Source organism: Triticum aestivum, chromosome 2D (genome assembly GCF_018294505.1).
Source record: "Triticum aestivum cultivar Chinese Spring chromosome 2D, IWGSC CS RefSeq v2.1, whole genome shotgun sequence".
Taxonomy (NCBI): Eukaryota; Viridiplantae; Streptophyta; class Magnoliopsida; order Poales; family Poaceae; genus Triticum; species Triticum aestivum.
The window spans coordinates 398,977,000-398,998,865 of record NC_057799.1 but is presented as its reverse complement, the minus strand read 5'-3'; the positions used below and the strand labels follow the sequence as shown (position 1 = coordinate 398,998,865).

The 21,866-nt window shown below is 44.1% G+C and overlaps 1 protein-coding gene across 1 annotated transcript; it reads left to right on the top strand.

Annotated features, from left to right (window-relative positions):
- Positions 1 to 19,430: 19,430 nt before the first annotated feature.
- LOC123049417 (putative 12-oxophytodienoate reductase 12) lies at positions 19,431 to 21,161 on the top strand. The gene is made up of 4 exons (XM_044472336.1): positions 19,431 to 19,570; positions 19,707 to 19,987; positions 20,141 to 20,293; positions 20,390 to 21,161. The coding sequence occupies exons 1-4, from the start codon at positions 19,512 to 19,514 to the stop codon at positions 21,007 to 21,009; spliced, it is 1,113 nt and encodes a 370-aa protein (XP_044328271.1). The 5' UTR covers positions 19,431 to 19,511; the 3' UTR covers positions 21,010 to 21,161.
- The last annotated feature ends 705 nt before the right edge of the window (positions 21,162 to 21,866 follow it).

Here is a 21,866-nt window from a genome sequence, read left to right as displayed (position 1 = left end):
GCGTCGCTTCAACTCCATTCGTGAAAATGTTCAAAATGGAGACATAGATATTTGTAAAGTACACACGGACCTGAATGTAGCAGATCCGTTGACTAAACCTCTCCCTAGAGCAAAACATGATCAACACCAGAACTCTATGGGTGTTTGATTCATCACAATGTAACTAGATTATTGACTCTAGTGCAAGTGGGAGACTGTTGGAAATATGCCCTAGAGGCAATAATAAAATGGTTATTATTATATTTCCTTGTTCATGATAATTGTCTATTGTTCATGCTATAATTGTGTTATCCGGAAATCGTAATACATGTGTGAATACATAGACCACAACATGTCCCTAGTAAGCCTCTAGTTGACTAGCTCTTTGATCAACAGATAGTCATGGTTTCCTGACTATGGACATTGGATGTCATTGATAACGGGATCACATCATTAGGAGAATGATGTGATGGACAAGACCCAATCCTAAGCATAGCACAAGATCGTGTAGTTCGTTTGCTAGAGCTTTTCCAAATGTCAAGTATCATTTCCTTAGACCATGAGATTGTGCAACTCCCGGATACCATAGGAGTGCTTTGGGTGTGCCAAACGTCACAACGTAACTGGGTGGCTATAAAGGTGCACTACGGGTATCTCCGAAAGTGTCTGTTGGGTTGGCACGAATCGAGACTGGGATTTGTCACTCAGTATGACGGAGAGGTATCTCTGGGCCCACTCGGTAATGCATCATCATAATGAGCTCAATGTGACCAAGTGTTCGGTCACGGGATCATGCATTACGGTACGAGTAAAGTGACTTGCCGGTAACGAGATTGAACAAGGTATTGGGATACCGACGATCGAATCTCGGGCAAGTAACGTACCGATTGACAAAGGGAATTGTATACGGGATTGATTGAATCCTCGACATCGTGGTTCATCCGATGAGATCATCGTGGAACATGTGGGAGCCAACATGGGTATCCAGATCCCGCTGTTGGTTATTGACCGGAGAGTCGTCTCGGTCATGTCTGCATGTCTCCCGAACCCGTAGGGTCTACACACTTAAGGTTCAGTGACGCTAGAGTTGTAGAGATATTAGTATGCGGTTAACCGAAAGTTGTTCGGAGTCCAGGATGAGATCCCGGACGTCATGAGGAGTTCCGGAATGGTCCGGAGGTAAAGATTTATATATGGGAAGTCCTATTTTGGCCACCGGAAAATGTTCGGGATTTTTCGGTATTGTACCGGGAAGGTTCTAGAAGGTTCCGAAATGGGGCCCACCTGCATGGGGGGACCCACATGAACGTGGGTAGTGGGGGCAAGGCCCCACACCCTGGTCAAGGCGCACCAAGATCCCACCTTAGAAGGAATAAGATCATATCCCGAAGGGATAAGATCAAGATCCCTAAAAAAGGGGGATAACAATCGCTGGGGAAGGGAAATGATGGGATTTTTCCCCCACCTTTGCCAACGCCCCAGTGGACTTGGAGGGCAAGAAACCAGCCCCCTCCACCCCTATATATAGTGGGGAGGCGCATGGGAGCAGCACCCAAGCCCTGGCGCCTCTTCCTCCCCGCTTGCGCTTGGCGAAGCCCTGCCGGGATCCCGCTACTTCCACCACCACGCCGTCGTGCTGCTGGATCTCCATCAACTTATCCTCCCCCCTTGCTGGATCAAGAAGGAGGAGACGTCCCCGCTCCGTATGTGTGTTGAACGTGGAGGTGCCGTCCGTTTGGCGCTAGGATCATCGGTGATTTGGATCACGACGAGTACCACTCCATCAACCCCGTTCTCTTGAACGCTTCCGCGCGCGATCTACAAGGGTATGTGGATGCACTCCCCTCTCTCTCGTTGCTAGATGACTCCATAGATTGATCTTGGTGATACATAGAAAATTTTAAATTTCTGCTACGATCCCCAACAGTTGTATCCTAAGGACTCGACAAGCATGACTTTGTCCATGTGTCGATCCTTTGTGATCGCAACCTTACCTAGACCCAATACCTGACTTTTGCCTTTGTCAGCGAAGATGGTACGCTTTAGATGCGATGGTGATAAGGGACCATCAATCAATAGATTCTTGTCACCAGTCATGTGATTTGTACATCCACTATCAAGGACCCACTCAGTGGCTTTGGGTTGATCATCCTGCAAATGAATTAGTGCAGCTTACGAACTTCATATACTTCATCAGTGAAGAATATGACATCAATTCATCGGATCAATTTCATCAAGCAATAGAACAGATAAAGCAGTATGAGGACGTGAGAAATGAAAGTTCATTTTTTTCATGATTAGCCTGCGTCCTTTTAGGCACTCTTCAAGTCTCCAGCAAATTCTTCAGACGTTCAAGCACGTCTGGAGACCTGACCCTGCAGAAAAGATTAGTTCTTTTTCTTCACCACCCACATCTGAAGGGGTGGCAAAGAGTTCATCACTCTGCGAGCTCCATACGAAAAAGGTGGCATAGAAGCCAATCCATTTCGTTTCACATAAGAGAAGTTAGGGTAAGCAGAGAAATAAGCAGAGAAATTCTTTGAGGACTTATGAACATAATGATTAGAAGAATAATGCTCATATTCATAGCCCTTGGCTCTTCCCTGCGAAACAGAGTTGTTAGCACGATGATGTTCATATGAGGACTTTGATCCTCTTGAGGAATATGATCCATGTGAGCAATTTGGTCCGTATGAGGACTTGGATCCATATGAAGAATTTGGTCCATATGAAGAATTTGATCTGGGGTTCCTAATCTTCACAGGTGGTGTCATGAGGACATTTACCTGAGGACTTTCAAGGCACCTTTTGGGAACCCAGATTTTCTTCATAGGAGAACCGTTCCTGCAGTTAGTGCCAACATATCTAGCAAATACTTCACCATTATGATTTTTGAACAATTTATAGTTGGAGTCGAATGACTCATCAGAAGAATGAGGAGACTCACAAGTAAAGCCAGATAAGTTAGATGGATCAACTGGAGGTCCCTTTGCAGCAACCCATGAGGTTTTGGGGTACTGCTCAGGCTTCCAATATGTACCATCAGCATTGAGTTTCCTCTCAAAGGCAATACCCTCTTTCCTAGGGTTCCTGTTGAGGATCTGCTTTTTAAGCACATCACAAAGAGTCTGATGCCCTTTGAGGCTTTTGTACATGCCTGTCATGTACAATTCCTTCAACCCTGCATCGTTAGTGATACTAGCAATGTCCTCAGATGAGGAATTAATGATAGCAGAGACAGTTGAGGAATTTGTAGCATTAGAAGCATTTAAACATTCAGGTGAAGAATTAGTAGATTCACGTTCAATGCATTTCAAACATGGAGGAACAAATTCTTCCTGAGTAGCGCTGATTTGTTGAGCAAGTAATGAATCGCGCTCCTTCTGAAGATCTTCATAACTCACTTTTAGCTTCTCAAGATCTTGCTTTCTTTGAAGAAATTCATAAGAAAGCTTCTCATGATCAAACAAGAGAGTGTTATGATGACCTTGAAGGTTGTCAAACCTAGTCTGAAGTCTCTGAAGATTTTTAGTCAATGTTTTAGTGCGATCCATTTATTCACCCAACATATCATCACTTTTATCTAGCATGTTTTGAACCTTTTCAAGGGCCCTTTGTTGTTTCACAACAATCTTAGCAAGTTTAGAATAGCTAGGCTTAAGGTTTTCATCAGATTCATTCTCACTTGATTCAGAGGAGGTATATTTGAGTACCTTGGCACCCTTTGCCATGAAGCAATAGGTGGGAGCGTAGTCATCATTGCCTTCATCAGCCTTGTTGGTGAGATCATTTTCTTCAGTGTTGAAGATAGACTTGCTGACGAATGCAGTAGCGAGGGCTAGGCTAGCCACACCGGATTCGGAATCCTTAGATGCCTCCTCTTCCTCATTTTCTTCAGATTCAGCCTCAGAGTCCATTTCCTTGCTAATGAATGCCCGAGCCTTTTTGGAGCTACTCTTCTTGTGAGATGAAGACTTTGAGGATTTTGATGATGAAGATTTCGTCTTTTTCTTTGCATCATCAGAATTGTAATCCTTATATTTCTTCTTCTTTGATTCCTTTTCCCATTGAGGACAATCTTGAATGTAGTGTCCTGGTTTCTTGCATTTGTGACAAAGCCTCTTCTTGTAGTCACTGGATGAGGAATCATTGCTCCTTGATCATACCTGCGGTCGACAAAACTAAAACTCCAAGTGGTTAAACCAAAATCACACAGAACAAGGGAGTACCTTGCTCTGATACCAGTTGAAAGTGCGTTATATCGACTAGAGGGGGGGTGAATAGGCGATTTTTATGAATTCTTCACTGAGGAATTTGTGGGTGAGGAAATTCCATAGCGAATAACTACTTGCAGCGGAATAAGTACTCAAAAGTATGCATAGCAGAGCACAAGCATAGTCATCATGATGAAATGAAAACAAGCATAGAGTATAGAAAGCGTAAACACAGGATAACACAGGATGAAGACAAACAGACTGAAGAAATTGAACTGGGGAAATTGAGAAAGTCTTCAGTCAAAGTCTTCAAACACAGATATGAACAAGTGCACAACACAGTAATGAGGAAATGAAAGAGTTGAGGAAATAGAACCAGTAAGCTTGGTGAAGACAATGATTTGGTAGACCAGCTCCAACTGATGTCTCAGTTGTACGTCTGGTTGGAGCGGCTAGGTATTTAAACCTGAGGACACACAGTCCCGGACACACAGTCCTGAACACGCCGTCCAGGACACTTAGTCCTCACTGTATTCTCCTTGAACTAAGGTCACACAGACCTCGTCCAATCACTCGCGGTAAGTCTTCAGGTGACTTCCGAACCTTCACAAACTCGGTCACTCGGCGATCCACAATTTCCTCTTGGATGCTCTAGACCATGACGCTTAACCGTCTGGAAGAAGCACAGTCTTCAAAGGTAACAAGCGTCGGATCCATGCAGGATCAATCTCTTCAATGATGCTCAATCACTTTGGGTTTGTAGGTGTTTGGGTTTGGGGTTTTCCTCACTTGATGATTTTCGCTCAAAGTCCTCGGAGGATGGGATGCTCTCAAATGACAAGTGTCAGTTTCTCTTGGAGCAGCCAACCAGCTAGTGGTTGTAGGGGGCGGCTATTTATAGCCTAGGGAGCAGCCCGACATGATAAGACATAAATGCCCTTCAATGATATGACCGTTAGGTGGATAAGATATTTTCGGACAGCTGGCGCGTAGCACATCAACGGTCGGAAATTTGAGTATCAAATTCCTCAGGGCTATCATGTTGTGTAGGCAATCCGCACTGGCAAATTCATAACTCCTCAGTCAGAACAAATTCCTCAGCGACCAGACACTACAAGAAATATGTCAACTTGTGACCTTGACTATTGGTCACTGAAAGGTCATTGTTTTTCATTTGCGACCTTTTTGTGACCAAAAACAGAAGGTCAAAAGCTGGCAGTCGTAAACTGAAATTAACGACCTTCTCTGTGAGAAGGTCGTAGACGTTTACGACCAAAATATGCCTACTGTTTTGTTTTGGTCACTAGCAGCCTCCCCAGGCCACGTAGGCATCCGACGTGGCAATCTGATGTGGCACAAGAATCAGCCCGGTCTAATTCGATTTTCTACATGGGCCTAGCCCAACAATTCGGCCCATTTATATTTTTTTCCTATGAATTTTTTGTTAGCTTCATGGACCAAGCCCAACAGCCATTTATTCTTTTAGGCCAGCCTTTTACAGTATAATTTTTTTGGGCCTCGGCGTTTTTCCAGCCCACTTGTCAGTTTTCTTTTATTTCTTTCTCATTTTAAAGTAGGTCGCCAGGATCACTCTTTCTGTACCACGCGTTAGTTCTATATTTGTGCAATTAGATAACTTGATTCAAAAAGAGCCAATAAGGCATAATATTTCATACAACATACAAGCAAAGTAAATTACAATGATACAGATAACTAGTCCAGTGAGCTAAAACGCATTGCTGGTAACAGTACAAATCTGGTTTTCAGCTAAAATACAAATCTGGTAACAGTGAGATAACAGTACAAATCTGGTATTTAGCTAAAATACAACTAAATAAACAGATAATAACTAGTCCAGTGAGCTAAACGCGTTGATGGGTGTGGATTTTCTTCAGGATTCTTCTTCCTAGAGCTCCAACTTCTGAAGGCTGAAGGCCAGCATCTCAAATAATAAATTATGATAAGTTAGAAACATAATCAAGTGAATCCCGACTCAAGAAACATAACCAGATTTCCTGATGTGTGTGTCACGTTATACATGCATTAAGAAGATCGTATATATACACAGATTTAACGCCTAAAGCACATCAGGCTTGGAGCTTACGTATATATACACGATTACTAGTTGGAACTAGTGAACAAATGTTGTGAATGATTTTCATACGAGTATGTACAGTCATGGTTCTGGACATGAAAATGTTTATGTACATTCATGAAAGTTTTGCACATGACATGAGCAAGTCTGCAGTCCCTAATTAGATTACATGTTCTGACTTATGAGCACGAGAGGAATACATAGACACTGGAATATCATCATGCTTAAACTAGAAAGAGAACAAAAGAAAACTGAACCTATCTATGCAGCAGAGAGAGATAGCAGGGCAGGATGACCTATGGACCAACTTGTCCTTCACCAGATCGTTCAAGGGGAGAAAAACAGCAGCAGATCAGCTTGCCTGTTCCCGTTCACACAACTAGACCAGAGCAGCCATATCGGAACATAAATATATGGTGAATAGTTTGACACTATCAGCTATGCAGTTATATGGCTCAGGAACATCTACTCAACAAACAAAGAGTCCTACTACTCTGGCACATAGAGTTGATGCATCGGCAAAATATTTCCAAACTGGATAACTGAGATGATTTGCTGAATGAAATCTTGTGGAGATACTTACACCACATAGCTAGCGTACCATTGCACTTACACCATATAACAAGCAAGGGGTCGGGTCGGAGTACTGACCTAGAGTCGCCGGCGCGGGAGCTCACCTTGGCCTTCATCCTGCCGCCGGATGCCAACCTGATCAGAGCCCGCAGAAGCCAAAATCATGAACTGGCCGGGAACCGCGCGGTACCTTGGGATCGGAGCCAGGGAAAGGGGTGGGCTGGGACTCGGATGCTGAGCTCCCTGCACACGGCATATTGTGTTAATGCTTACAGCAACATAAGATACTCACATATAGAAAATGCACCCTGGAAGTATAAAGAGTGCTTCCTAGCACACCAAGAATCCAACAGAAAGCAAACATGTACACCGGTGAGCTGGTGACCATAAAGTAACATCACAAAGACTCAGCCCGATCCTAACATGTACACCGGTGAGCTGGTGGTACTGGTCAAAATTCCCCAAAAATAAGGAAATGCGACATGCATGACAAGCTGTGGCATTACTAGAGGATTTGATTAAACCAACATGCTGGAGTGTGTTGAATAGATAAAAGCAAAGAATAGGACCTCTTAAACAATGAGATTTAATCTACAGGATAAAAAGAATAGTTCAGTAAAGTAATGTAATATTATCTGCTTTGTTTTTATTAATTCCAAATAAGTGGGATGCGACCGCTTGACCTGACGAAACTACACAACTAGAATGATCTCAGAACTAATCCCATCGTCTAGTCAGACAGATAATCACAGCAGGTGTTGTTAGGCGAAGAAGGAGAAGAAGAAAACGTAAGTGGCGACGAGAACGAAAGACTGGAGGGCCGACAGGTCATTACCGCCGGCGTCGCCTGCCTCGGGCCTGCCGTGCCCGTGCCCGTCATTACAGCAGGTCATTTCATATGGGAGGAATGTTGGCAAAAGAGAAGCCCTGGTACCCTTTGTAAGCATAATATGCTATTCTTGTGTAGTAGAACCCAGAGATGAACATCACTACGCCCAACACTGTAAGGAAAATCCCTGTATCCAGAAAAATAGAGACGTACATCAGGAACGGCTAGAGATATAGAGTGATCGGTACTCTGGAACAAGTTAACAACCTAACACTCATGCACCCCGAAAGTATCTTCAAACTGCAACAACCATCCGTAAGTACGTATATGCTATTAGCCCCTCCTTACAGATTGAAGTTGTATGCATCAGGCGCTTACCAACATTGTGCAGAAGGACTTGACATGTCTACGGATTGAAGCAAACAAATTATGACAACACACAGTGATTCATGTTCTTCGTAGTAGATTTTAGTCCATTTGGCAAGTTTCTCAAAATTAATTAGCACAAGCATGTCTGAATCTATCTTTTCTACGATCTGCAGTTTTGCATAACCAGATACCTTATCAGCACAATGGCTCAAACTAACAGACAGACACAATTAGTTCAGCCACACATGGAAAACTCCAGGATCTTTGATTTTTATTCAGACAAGCATTACAAATGAATACTCTCTGAAATGCAAGTATAAATAATGGGGTGCAGGGTAGGAGCCCCTCCCTCTCTGAGTTCCCCATTTCATCACCAAACAAAGCAACTGCAAATCCTAATCGGGGGTAGACAGAGGGATGGATATTGGTCTCACCATGGGAGCAGTCCCCCTCCAGGTCACGCAGGAGAAGAGGGAGGAGGGCGTCGACGGGGGACGCCGGCCAACCCCTCCTACGCCAACTCCAGGGACGCCGACGGCGACGACCACCGCGGAAGGCTCATCACCCAGTGCACCACCGCTGCAAGCCCTGCATGTCACCCAAGGAGAGGAGAGGAGCGCGCCTGTTAGGAACCGCAGGAGAGGGAGGGGAGGCGCGGAGTGTCGTGCGCGTACATGGTCGTGGCGGGGCACGCCACCATCCTGGCCGTGGACTGGCTGCCTGTGGTCGCCGGGCCGACGAGACGAGGCGCGGCAAAATCCCAAGGACGGAGTGGTTGGTTGGCTCGGAGTGGATAAGGCTGGGGAGAACAGGAGGGAGGGAGGAGCTCGATCTCGTCTATGGTGAGGGTCGTCGATGGTGGGCGGCGGCGAATCGAGATCTGAGCGAGAGAGAGGGTGACTTGGAGATGGGGATCTGGGAGAGGGTGGAGCAGCGGCGCTTGGGGGTGGGGGTCGAGCTCCGCCGGAGGAATGGAGATGGAGGCCGGGGGCGGGAGGGCTTGGATTGGATCTGGGAGGGAGAAGGGGGCAGCGGCCGCTGGAGTGGGAGGGGATCTGAGTTAGGGTTTGGGTGGTTGGGCTCCGGGTGGGACAACGTGGATGAGAGGGAGGGGGGCGAGAGCGACGAGGGGGGTGTGGGCTGCCGTTGGATCCGGGCGCATCCGACGGTGCTAATCCATGATCCGCGTGAGATGGTTTTGGACCAATCAAAACTCAGTACCCCTTTGATGATTTTAAGACCATTTAAATTGGTCATAATTGATTGAAAATAAGATGTTAAATCATGTCTGGTATTTGACGGCCTAGGAAATATATAAAAACAAATAGAAATCAAAATCTTTGCATTGTGTCACCAAGTGTGACCTACTTTTCAGTAAGAATAACAAACTTTGAATAATGCAAATATCATAAAAAAGTGTTCTCAGAAATAAGTTTTTTGTAAGAGAATTATTTTTCGAGTGCCCAAAATGATTTTTTTATGAAGAACCTAGCAAATATTTGTTGCAAATTTCGACCACATCCATTTTATAAAATCATAGGTCATATTTAATGTTTAGTTGACCAAATGGTTGGGTGCTAAAAGCTTTGTTCCACCTCTGGTGAAAAAGACAAATTTCCGCCGATTCAGCAGGAAACGGGTCAAATTTGAACTGCAGCTGCCTCATAGTTTGCTCTTTATTTTTTCCAAAAATCATTTCTAGGTACATAAGTATCTATTTAATCAAAGAAACACCAAAAAATCAAAGATTCAACCACTAGCTAGGAACGGTCATGCCCGTCGTTTTGACAGCATTTTGAAACATGCATAAATAATTCAAAAAATCAAAAAATTGGAAAACCTCCGCATTGTGTCATTATATGTGACCAAGTTTCCAGAAAAAATAATAAACTTGTAATACGGCAATTATTTTAAAAAAGTGCTCTCATAAATGAGCTATCATGCGTGAAGATTCATGGCTTTCATGCCAAATGATCAATCTTATGGCCACATTCATGGAATAGTTAGTTCAAATGATCTCATATTGTGCACAAGGGTGCATATTTGAATGACAAACAATGCTACCTAAGGAAGTTTTCATTTTCTTTGCATGAAAAAATCATTTTCCATTTTTCGAGTGCCCGAAATGAGGGTTTTTTGTGAAGGACCTACCATATATTTGTTGCAAAATTGGACCAAATCAATTTTCTAAAATACTAGGACATATTTAATACACAATTGACCAAATGGTTGGGTGTAAAAAGTTTTGATCCACCTCTCGTGAAAAAGACAAATTCCCGCCAATTCAGTTGGAAGCGGGTCAAATTTGAACTGCAGCTGCCTCGTAGTTTGCTCTTTATTTTTTTCAAAAATCATTTCTAGGTACATAAGTATCTATTTAATCAGAGAAACATCAAAAGTTTTCCAAGATTCAACCACTAGCTAGGAACGGTCAAGCCCGCCGTTTTGACCGCATTTTGAAACAGGCATAAAAAATTCAAAAAAAATAAAAAAAACTGTAAAACCTCTGCATTGTGTCATCATATGTGACCAAGTTTCCAGAAAAAATAATAAACTTGTAATATGGTAGTTATTTTAAAAAAGTTTTCTCATAAATGAGCTATCATGCGTGCAGATTCATGGCTTTCAAGCCAAATGATCAATCTTATGGCCACATTCATGGCATAGTTTGTTCAAATGATCTCATATTGTGCACAAGGGTGCATCTTGGAATTCCAAACAATGTTGCCTAAGGGAGTTTTCATTTTCTTTGGACGAAAAATTCATTTTCCATTTTTTGAGTGCCCGAAATGAGGTTTTTTTGTGAAGGACCTACCATATATTTGTTGCAAAATTGGACCAAATCAATTTTATAAAATACTAGGACATATTTAATGCACAATTGACCAAATGGTTAGGTGTAAAAAGTTTTGGTCCACCTCTCATGAAAAAGACAAATTCCCGCCGATTCAGTTGGAAGCGGGTCAAATTTGAACTGCAGCTGCCTCATAGTTTGCTCTTTATTTTTTCCAAAAATCATTTCTAGGTACATAAGTATCTATTTAATCAAAGAAACACCAAAAAATCAAAGATTCAACCACTAGCTAGGAACGGTCATGCCCGTCGTTTTGACAGCATTTTGAAACATGCATAAATAATTCAAAAAATCAAAAAATTGGAAAACCTCCGCATTGTGTCATCATATGTGACCAAGTTTCCAGAAAAAAAATAAACTTGTAATATGGTAGTTATTTTAAAAAAGTGTTCTCAGAAATGAGCTATCGTGCGTGAAGATTCATGGCTTTCAAGCCAAATGATCAATCTTATGGCCACATTCATGGCGTAGTTTGTTCAAATGATCTCATATTGTGCACAAGGGTGCATCTTGGAATTCCAAACAATGTTGCCTAAGGAAGTTTTCATTTTCTTTGCATGGAAAATCCATTTTTCATTTTCCGAGTGCCTGAAATGAGTTTTTTTGTGAAGGACCTACCATATATTTGTTGCAAAATTGGACCAAATCAATTTTATAAAATACTAGGCCATATTCAATGCACAATTGACAAAATGGTTGGGTGTCAAAAGTTTTGATCCACCTCTGGTGAAAAAGACAAATTCCCACCGATTCAGAAGGAAGCGGGTCAAATTTGAACTGCAGCTGCCTCATAGTTTGCTATTCATTTTTTATAAAAATCATTTCTAGTTACATAAGTACCTATTTAATCATAAATACATGGTTTGGTGCCGATACGTCGAGGTTTGGACGGTGGTCGAGGGCCCCAACTCTAGAGCGCGTAAACTCGCATGCCCGCCGCGTGGTCACCGCGTGACCGTGGCGTTGCCATGTGTTCTGGGCGGCCTAGGCATGTCTAGAGGGTTGGCCACTCCCCAGGTAGGTGCTAGGAAGAAAATCACAACATAAGATTCTCACGAGGAGACCGATCGATGCTCAAACATGAATAAGCAGCCAAGTGTTTGATTAGCGGTACGGGAAATGCACATGGCTAATGGGCGTGAGTTTTGGCTGAGGATGATCAGTTACTAAGAAGACCGTCTTCACAAATTTTCAGCTCAAAAGGAGGAGCCTAGGTGGTACTTGCTTTGCAAAGTACCACACTGGACATAAATACGAATGTTGAAGCTAGACTCAAAATAATGAATGGATTGAGCTGGGATTTGGTGGAGGATGGTTATTTGGGCATAGGAAAGCACCGTAGAAAATGGATACCATTTGGACATGCCAAAGTGGTACTTCCTTCACAAAGTGTTTTTTTGAACAGAATAGGAAAATGAATATTTTTGAATTATTTTTGAACTAGGCAAGGAAGGTTTTTTACATATTTGATGAAGATATGACCCAAAGAATTTATGAGATTTTTTTGGGAATTTTGGGAATGACAGAAATATAGGTTGCTTCACAACCTAGGGCAAAAACTGCCACATGGACATGACACGTAGGCAAAACTGATGAGGTGGCGCCTAGTCATAGCAACCCACCACAATTTACAAGGTTATGACCATCTATATTGGTCATGATCAGCTAGAAATAAGGCAGCGGACCTGTGCTATCTGCTTTATGACCATTTCGTGTAAGGAAATTACGACCTTTCTGACCAAAATGGTCGTTATAGTTTAGGGTTTGGAGCCCCCCGAACAGCTTTTGACCAATTGGTCTGAAATGGTCATAGATCTATGACCAATTCTTCCAGGGTCACTGACAGAAGGTCACTAGTTGACATATTTCTTGTAGTGAGAAGAACTTCGTCTCTGTCACTGAAGAATGTGACTGAACTGTATGAGATTTCCAATGGCTTCACTCGAAGGGATTGGTAGGTGTAGGATTTTGAGTTGAGCATCACATGGAAATTTTTCCTTAGTATTTTCTCGACCCCCTTTAACAGTACGGTGTTTCCTATGACTCAAGAAAGAGAAAATGAAACTACGAAAACAAAAGTCTTCACGCTTCATGTTCCTCAAATGAAAACCAAGTCTGCAAGGTCACACCAATTTCTTCACTTTCAAAGTCTTCAGAAAGTCTTCAGAAATCCAAAGTCTTCAGTCGAAGAACTTCATTTTTAGGGGTCGACTTTCTCTGTAAATATCAAACTCCTCATAGACTTATAGACCTGTGTACACTCATAAACACATTAGTCCCTTAACCTATAAGTCTTCAATACACCAAAATCACTAAGGGGCACTAGATGCACTTACAGGCGCGCTTAAGCGCTCGCTTAGGCGCGGCCTTTTTTAACTATGATTGCTATCGTGCATATTGCTTTGCTCTTGTATCACTGTATTTACTCATACAAACTTATTTTTAAATTGAAGCATCCAATCGAAACTCCAATGGCACAGCAGGTATGTTCACGCATGTTTCTTTAACAAGCTTGGTCTTATCAATAGCTCTGTTGATTTCAATTTCAATTGTGTATATAGTTGACTTCTCATATCATGCACATTACTAGCATCACAACAAAGCAAATAGTGTTGTTGTACATGTAGACCCGTGGTACCCATCTGAAATCTTGTTGTGCCGTGTAGTTTCCCACGCTTTGTATTCTTTCACTACTGCTTTGTCTTGAACTGATATGATTTGAACCGTGTCTCTATTTTGATTTGGCAAGACAATGCAGTGACCATAGGACATAGATATATGTTTGTTTGATGCTTTTATTATGTACTAGTACTTGGCAATAGAAGACTTGGTAGTTTAATCATGTCCACCTTACTAATGAACTGGTTCACCGAAATGAGTTTCATATACTTGTACATGTTAAACTGTTATGTGTCTGCTTGTTTCTTTCTTTTAGAATGCTGACAGAATATTGGGGAAGAGTGCCTTATTAAGCAATGGTAAAGGAAGTAATGCAGATAAGGTTCGGGATAGTGACACATCCTTGTTGGTCTCCAACAAAGCTGATAAAACAGCTAAGGAAGACTATCTCGAAGACAGTGAGACAACCCCAAAGTCCTGTCTTGGTTTAGTGTTGGAGTTACTGGCCACTATCGCTTGCACAAGCTATTCAAAATCACTGTCTGAATCAGCTCGGTTTCTTGAGTCTCAACTACAAGCTGAAAGACATCGATCAGCTGTGCTGCGACAAGAAGCGGAAGGACTGCGGAAGTCCCTGGAGCATTCAGATGCATACTTTCTGGTGCAACAGCAAGCGTTGGAGGATTTTAGCACCAAACAGGACAAAGCTAATAAGCTTGCTAAGCTTATTGCCAGCATGGTGGATACCACGTTTCTTGAGCTCTTCTGAAGTTGTTTCAGTTATGCTCTTGTTTTGCTGCCGCGTTTATTTGCACTGGTGGCCAATTTTGACTGCCAGTGTACGTAATATGCTGCTTTGTTCCCTATATTTGCACTGGTGGCGAACTTTGATGCCCAGTGGATGCAATATGTGTAATAGCGGTAATAGGCTAGCGTTAATTGCTTGCTTATTTATTTCCTTATTGTCTTGTTTAGTTGTTTGCTTGTAGTCACTGCAGTTCTTTTTCTGTGTTTTTCTAGTGGCCACAATAACCTATCTTTGGAAACTAGGCCAAAATAATCATGCCAACACACGGACTGTTGTAACCATGGGCCTCCTGCGGGCCGTATGATCCATGGGCCTTCTACGGGCCGTAGGATCCATTGGCCTTCTATACGGGCCGTAGGATCCATGGGCCTTCTACGGGCCGTAGGATCCATTGGCCTTCTATACGGGCCGTAGGATCCATGGGCCTTCTACGGGCTGTATGATTCATGGGCCTTTTACAGGCCGTACGATCCATGGGCCTTCTACGGTTACCAATCATGGGTCGTAGTATTCATGGACAATAATGGGCTGTTAATAGGCCGTATTTGATAACTCTATGAAAATAGCCCAACGGGTTTTTTTTTACATGAAAAAGGCCCAACGTATTATCGGGCCACAAACGGGCCGACTGTAACCACGGGCTGAATTTGGCCCACAAGCAGAAAATGACAGTAACGGGCCGTAAGTTAATGAATGTGGAAATGAGCCCAAGAATAAATGGGCCCCGAGAAGGCCAAAAGATAACATGGGCTGGAAACGGGCCAACGGAATAATGGGTCGTTAATGGGTATAAAGTGATACACTGTTCATTACGGCCCAGTTTCACCGCGTGCCATTAATGGGTATAAAGTGATACACTGTTCATTACGGGCCAGTTTTACCACGGGCCGTTAATGGGCCGAGAGTAATAAGGGCCTCATATGGGCCGAAAGACGTCATGGGCCATACATGGGCCGAAAGTTAAAACGGGCTAAAATTATATTGGACGGCCCAGATGACGCTACTGGGCCTAATTCGGATAGGCCGTAAACGGGCCCTGGGTTAGCGGGCTGTAATGGGCTATATGCGAATAGGCCATTCACAGGCTTGCCGTGGGCCGGCCCGCCACCTTTTGACCAAGTCAAACGGGCTGGCCTTTTCACAGGAATGGGCCTCTGTTGGGTCGTGCCACGTGTCGACGTATCATAGGCGCTTTGGGTCCAATGAGTGGATGACATCTGTCCCAACGTTGAGCCGACACGTGTTTCCTCCAGCTAATGATGATTTTACACGTGGAAAATCCCCATTGGTCGGGGTTGTTAACGGGTTATCGGATCCAAAACCGGACTCGATAGCTTAACGGCGTTCCGTTACGGTGGATGCCATGTGTCGGCCACCCTTGACGAAAGCACTTCTGTGACGCGCGATTTATCGTCATGGAAGTGGACACTTCCGTGATGATAATTTTGGTAATGTCATGGAACACTTCTACGACAGAACAGGTATGACTATCTTGATTCTATCATAAATTTGTCATGGATGTACATGCATGACAGAAAACGTGACCTACTGTGACAAACACGTATCATCACGGAAGTGTATTTTTTTGTAGTGCAAGTTCTTTCCCATAAGCATGTATGACTATTTACAAAATACATGCCTACATTATATTTATGAACTGGAGCTAGTTTTCTATCGCCCTAGGTTATGACTGTTATATGATGAATATCATCGAACGAATTCACCGATCCAATGCCTACGAATTTCCCACATATTGTTCTTGCTAAGTTACTACTGTTGTTGTTACTGTTACGCTGGCTACAAATCATTGCTATCACTGTTACCGTTACTACTGATGTTACCACTGCTATCAAAATTATCATATTACTGTGCTACTGATCACCTTGCTGCAAATATTTAATCTCCAAGTGTGGTTGAATTGACAACTCAACTGCTAATAGTTACAAATATTCTTTGGCTCCCCTTGTGTCGAATCTATAATTTTGGGTTGAATACTCTACCCTCGAAAATTGTTGCGGTCCCCTATACTTGTGGGTTATCAGTCAACACATGCCCACTATACCGAAATCCTCGTTACCAGTTTTGTTCCTTTTCTCATTGTCATGTTCCGGCATCCCCGTGACATAGTCATCTATGTCGGGCCAGACGATGATGGATGTCGTCACACCGAGAGGGCCGAAGAATATCTCTCCATCATCGGAGGAGCAAATCCCACTCTCAAGCTATCTAGTCCCTTGTCAAACTTTCCGATGAACCTGTAAGATGCCATTATGATCACCATGTGACAGGTGACGTTTGAGCAACCCCAAAGCTCACCGTATGGTAAGAAGTGACTACGATACTCTCGTGGTCTAAGGAGAAAAATCACACATTAACACTTTGTGTTATTAAAATTGATTATAGACAATATTGCTCAATTCATAATAGACAAATTTGGGTCGATTCAATATGATCGTTCTTTCGACATCATAATCTCAATGTTGTTTTAGGACTATCTTTTAACACTTAAACGATATCCTAAGATCCTGAAAACATGATCACCAACAACACTTGAGCTAGGCCTAGAGGCAAGACTAGAAATCTTTTATTTAACCGTTTATCATTCCACACGTGCATATGAGTTTTTCACTGAATCACATATTCCAGGATCATAGCAGTTATAGCATGAAATATAAACTTCTAATTATGAACATGGAAATATAATAATACTACATTATTGTCTCTAGGACATATTTCCAACAAGTAGGACCACACATGATGACGGTGTCCCAGCTAGGGGCCTCTCACCATGACGATTCCCCGCCTAATGGGCCGGGTCAAGGACCCCCGTGTCAGTCCGTCATAGGCCACTCCGGGCAGCCCATGACAATTACAAGGAAGATCCAGAAGACTTCACACATACTCCAAGACGCTGGATCTGTGAGGAACCCTATCTCCTTGTACATAGCCGACTAGGATCCTATAGCCCTAGGACCCCAGTACCTATATAAACTGATGGGCCAGGCTCGTAGAATACACATTACAATCTCCTAGTAGATACATGTACTCTATACAAAGGAGGTAACAAGAGCTCCGGAGGTTCTAAATGGTGGTATCTAGGAGCTCTAACTAATTAGGGTTTTACATAGACAGTGGGAAAACATAGGCTTAGAGATCAAAGTGGAAGAGCTGTCTTTTGATCAAGTTCAAAGGATCAAAGTGGAAGAGCTTAAAGGCTCCAGGCAGTGGGAAAACATAGCCATAGTGAAAAAAACAAAAAACCTTTTTAGGGCTTAGAGATCAGTCTTTAATCACATGAGAAAGAAATTCATGTTAGAAACTTTGATCCCATTTTGATACTATATGCATACCTATGGACTCAGTGTGATCTTGCGTCACTAAAATTAAAAGGCTAAGTCCTTGGGTTGGCCTGAGTTTGTTGTTTAAGAAAACGAGGGTTCTTCACTCATTTCTATTGTTGCACTTTTTGGGAGCTAATCTTCAATGGACATGGTAATCATTAGTCCCTTGAGATATGTTTACATTAATTACCAAAACCCATGTAGGGGATTAGGTTACTCTTTCACCTATATTGTTTCACCCACATTGTGTTAAGTATATTTATATGACAGCTGAGAGAAACCACATAGGTAGATCATTGAGCTTTTCCTAACGCGTGCACCAACGGTGGGGACGACGACGGCTAGGGCTTTCGTTCAAGGCATCCGCAAAGCGATGTGGGGGAGATACAGGTATGGTAAGTAATAGGTAGTAGTTGTACATGGACGATTGGGACTTCTTCAACGTGCCATCAGACATGAAATGTGTCACATGTCTACAAAGCGCATATCCCAATGTGAGGGTAAATGCACAAATAAGCAGGAGGGTGCTAGCACCTGTAGACACTTGCAACAGAGCTTTTACCCTTTAGGCTTCACGTCACAAGTGTCACATAATGCATCCCTCACCTACCATGTCGTTCATTGATACCAATTTATTCTTCTTGGTATATACATATCCTGATATCACAAATTAATGAAGCAGGTAACAGTTGTGCATGGAACATTGGAACTTCTTCAATGTGCCAGGATATGAATGTATCACGACATCTACAAAGCTCATATCTCAACGTTCAGATATATGCATAGACAAGGCGGAACGTCAACACCCGTCGATACTTGACAAAGAAGAGCTTTCGACCCTTCAGACTTTAACATCACAAAAGTCGTATACCACATCCCCTACCTACCACATCGTTTATCTCCCATTTTGTTTCTTCTTTCTATATAAGTATCATCGCACTGTGCATTGGCATAGATTTAAATGGATCATATCCTAGTTGTGTATAGAACATTGGAACTTTTTAATGCATCATTAGATCGAGGAATGTGTCACAACGTCTACAAAGTTCATCGGGGTCGAAAAAACATCTACAAAACTCATCAGGGTCAAAAAAACATCTACAAAGCTCATATCCCAATGTTAGGATATATGTGTGCAGGGGCGGAGACAGGCCCGAGGCCCCCAGGGCCTGGGCCTGGGGCATGAGGCCCTACTCCTTTGGTGACTGGAGCATCACTAAGACGTGAGGCCCAAATCCAGTAACAGTTCTTCAACGCAGCCCAGGGCCTGCTACTTGCCTGGCTCCGCCCCCGTATTGTGCGGACAAGGGGGGAGCGTCGTGACCCACCGACGCTTGCTAGAAGAGCTTTGACCATTCGGGGTTCATCATCACAAGCGTCAAGTAACGCATCCCTCACCTACCATATCGTTATTGCCCCTAATTTGTTATTGTCGCTATATACATGTTATCGCTCACAAATTGCCTAGTTTTAATGAATAAAAATACAAGTTATGCATGGATCGTTGGTACTCCTTCAATGCACCATCAGTGATGAACGCGCCACAGGCGTACAAATCTCATTCCTAACGTTAGGATATAATGCGGGCGCGACAAAAGGGGGAGCGTCAGCGCTGACGGGCACTTGCGAGAAGAGGTTTGACCGTTTAGACTTCAGCATGCATGACAAGTGTCGTATAACAAATCCCCCACGTATCATGTCGTTAATTGCTCCCAATTTATTTTCTTGCTATATAAGTAAGTACCGTCGTATTGCAAATCGCAAGACACTCGAAAGTACTCACATTTCAAAGAGAAGTAGTAGAAGGAAGGACAAGGAAGACCAAGGTCGATGGAGCCCATTCCTCTCATGACTCCCTACCAAATGGGCCCATTCGAGTTTTCTCACAGGTGAGTAACACGGCAAACTTCCCAAGCATCAATTCGCATCTGATTTGTCTCAAAAAATAAATCAATCAGTTCGCATCTGAAAGTAGCAGTGAACATCATGGAACCAGATCTCGCTAATTTCACTTCATTCATCCAGGGTCGTGCTGGCGCCGATGACAAGGTCGAGATCATACGGCAACTTCCCGCAGCCGCATGCCATGCAGTACTACGCGCAAAGGGCCACGGAGGGTGGGCTCCTCATCTCGGAGGCCACCGGCGTGTCGGCCGACGCGCAGGGGATGAGCGCCATCCCTCACACCCCTGGGATCTGGACCAAGGATCAGGTCCAGGCATGGAGGCCCATCGTGGACTCCGTGCACGCCAAGGGCGCCATTTTCTTCTGCCAGATCTGGCACGTTGGGCGAGCGTCCGACATGCGTAAGATTTCTGTTGTCGCTGTCCATTGCACTGTAGCTACAGCTGTCAGTTTTTTTTTTTTTTTTTGCGGTTGAGCTGCTGCTGTCAGTAAAAAAAAATAGTTTAGCATGTTCTCAGCTCTGATCTTCTGTCTGTGTCTGTGTTGGCCGTCAGAGCAAGAACCCATCTCCAGCACCGATAAGCCGATAGAGAGGACTCCAGAGAACTACTCCATGGACTTCTCCACCCCCAGGAGCCTCACCGAGGAAGAGATCCCCGATGTCGTCAATCAGTTCAGAATTGCTGCCCGAAATGCTCTTGAAGCCGGTAAGTTCGTTCGTTCGCTAATCCAATTCGCAGATGGTTTATGCTCCTGCTTGAGATCGAGGTTCTAATGCATGCGGCATGCGTGCGTGCATGCAGGGTTCGACGGCGTGGAGCTGCACGCCGGGAACGGCTACCTCCTGGACCAGTTCATGAAAGACGGCGTGAACGACCGCGCCGACGGCTACGGGGGCAGCCTTGAGAACCGCTGCCGCTTCACCCTCGAGGTGGTGGACGCCGTGTCGAACCAGATCGGACCTTACTGCGTCGGCGTGCGCCTCTCGCCCTACTCCGGCTGCCTCAGCTGCCGCGACTCGGACCCGGACGAGCTGGCCGTGTACATGGCCCGGGAGCTGAACCGCCGAGACATCCTGTACCTCAACGTGGTGGAGCCCGAGATGTCGTGGGAGGGCGACGCCGGGGCGCTTGGGGCGGGCCATCACAGGCTGCAGGCGATGAGGGACACCTTCGACGGGACGCTGATGGTCGGCGGAGGGTACGGCAGGGAGGAGGGGAACTGCGCCATCGCGGAAGAGTACGCCGACCTGGTCGCCTACGGCCGCCTCTTCCTCGCCAACCCCGACCTGCCGGAGAGGTTCCGGCGGAACGCGCCGCTGAACAAGTACGACCGGGCGACGTTCTACACCGACGATCCCGTCGTCGGGTACACGGACTACCCGTTTCTCGGCCAGACGTCCAAGGGGAATGGCATGATGTAGCAAAGATGCATGCATGATACCTAAAGAACTGTGTTGCCGTTCCCTCAGTGTGGCTTCTTCTTTTATTATTTCTACTAGTACCGTCGTATCATATCAAGAGAACAATTACCGTGCTTAATAAAAGGCAACACCAGTTGGATGTTTTTCGATGATTACACTCGTTTCTTTTACTGCCGTTGCGTCTTTTTTGCTTAGCATTTTTTTTTGTAGACTGACTTCTCTGCTTACCTGATTTGCACAAGAGGGAAACATTTCGGGGGGGGGGGGGGGGGGGGGGGGGGGGGGGGGGGACTTTTTTAGCAGATTTTTCTCAAAAAACAATTGGGCAGAAATTAAGCTCACAAATTAATATTTTTGTCCTTTACTCCTTTTTTAGGGGTGCCTGTCTTTTACGCCTTTTTTTAGCAACGCCTTTTTTTAGAAGAGCCTGTCTTTTACGCCTATGAGACAGATAATCGAAGCCATCTGGGCCAAGGTGGCGGATCAGCCTGGTCGCCGCTTGGGCTTGCGCACGACATAGTAACATAACCTAGCCCGTGGGCCCTCGCGCACGCCCTAGCTAAATGGGCCAAGGAGTACGTACTTATACTCCTAAAAATTTCTCAAAAAAAAATATCTTCACTTCTTCATCTTCACTACTATTAAACAATCAAATAAGAACTTTCTTACGTGCACCCAACAATTAGTCCCACGAAACCGCACGACCAAATCAGCACCGCACGATTAGGCCTACAAATCTCAATATAACAGATAGGATTAACCTAATCCATTCACTGTGTGCATTTAGCAATTTACATTGACTGACCATACTCCACCCCAGAGAAAAATAGGTCCATGTCATCGATACGCTGCTAAAT

Bases quoted from the DNA above. Each gene is read 5' to 3' on its own strand.
- LOC123049417 (XM_044472336.1), top strand. From the start codon at position 19,512: ATGGAGCCCATTCCTCTCATGACTCCCTACCAAATGGGCCCATTCGAG. The intron at 19,571-19,706 runs GTGAGTAACACG...TCATTCATCCAG, and splicing joins CCATTCGAGTTTTCTCACAG to GGTCGTGCTGGCGCCGATGA. The intron at 20,294-20,389 runs GTAAGTTCGTTC...GCGTGCATGCAG, and splicing joins CCGAAATGCTCTTGAAGCCG to GGTTCGACGGCGTGGAGCTG.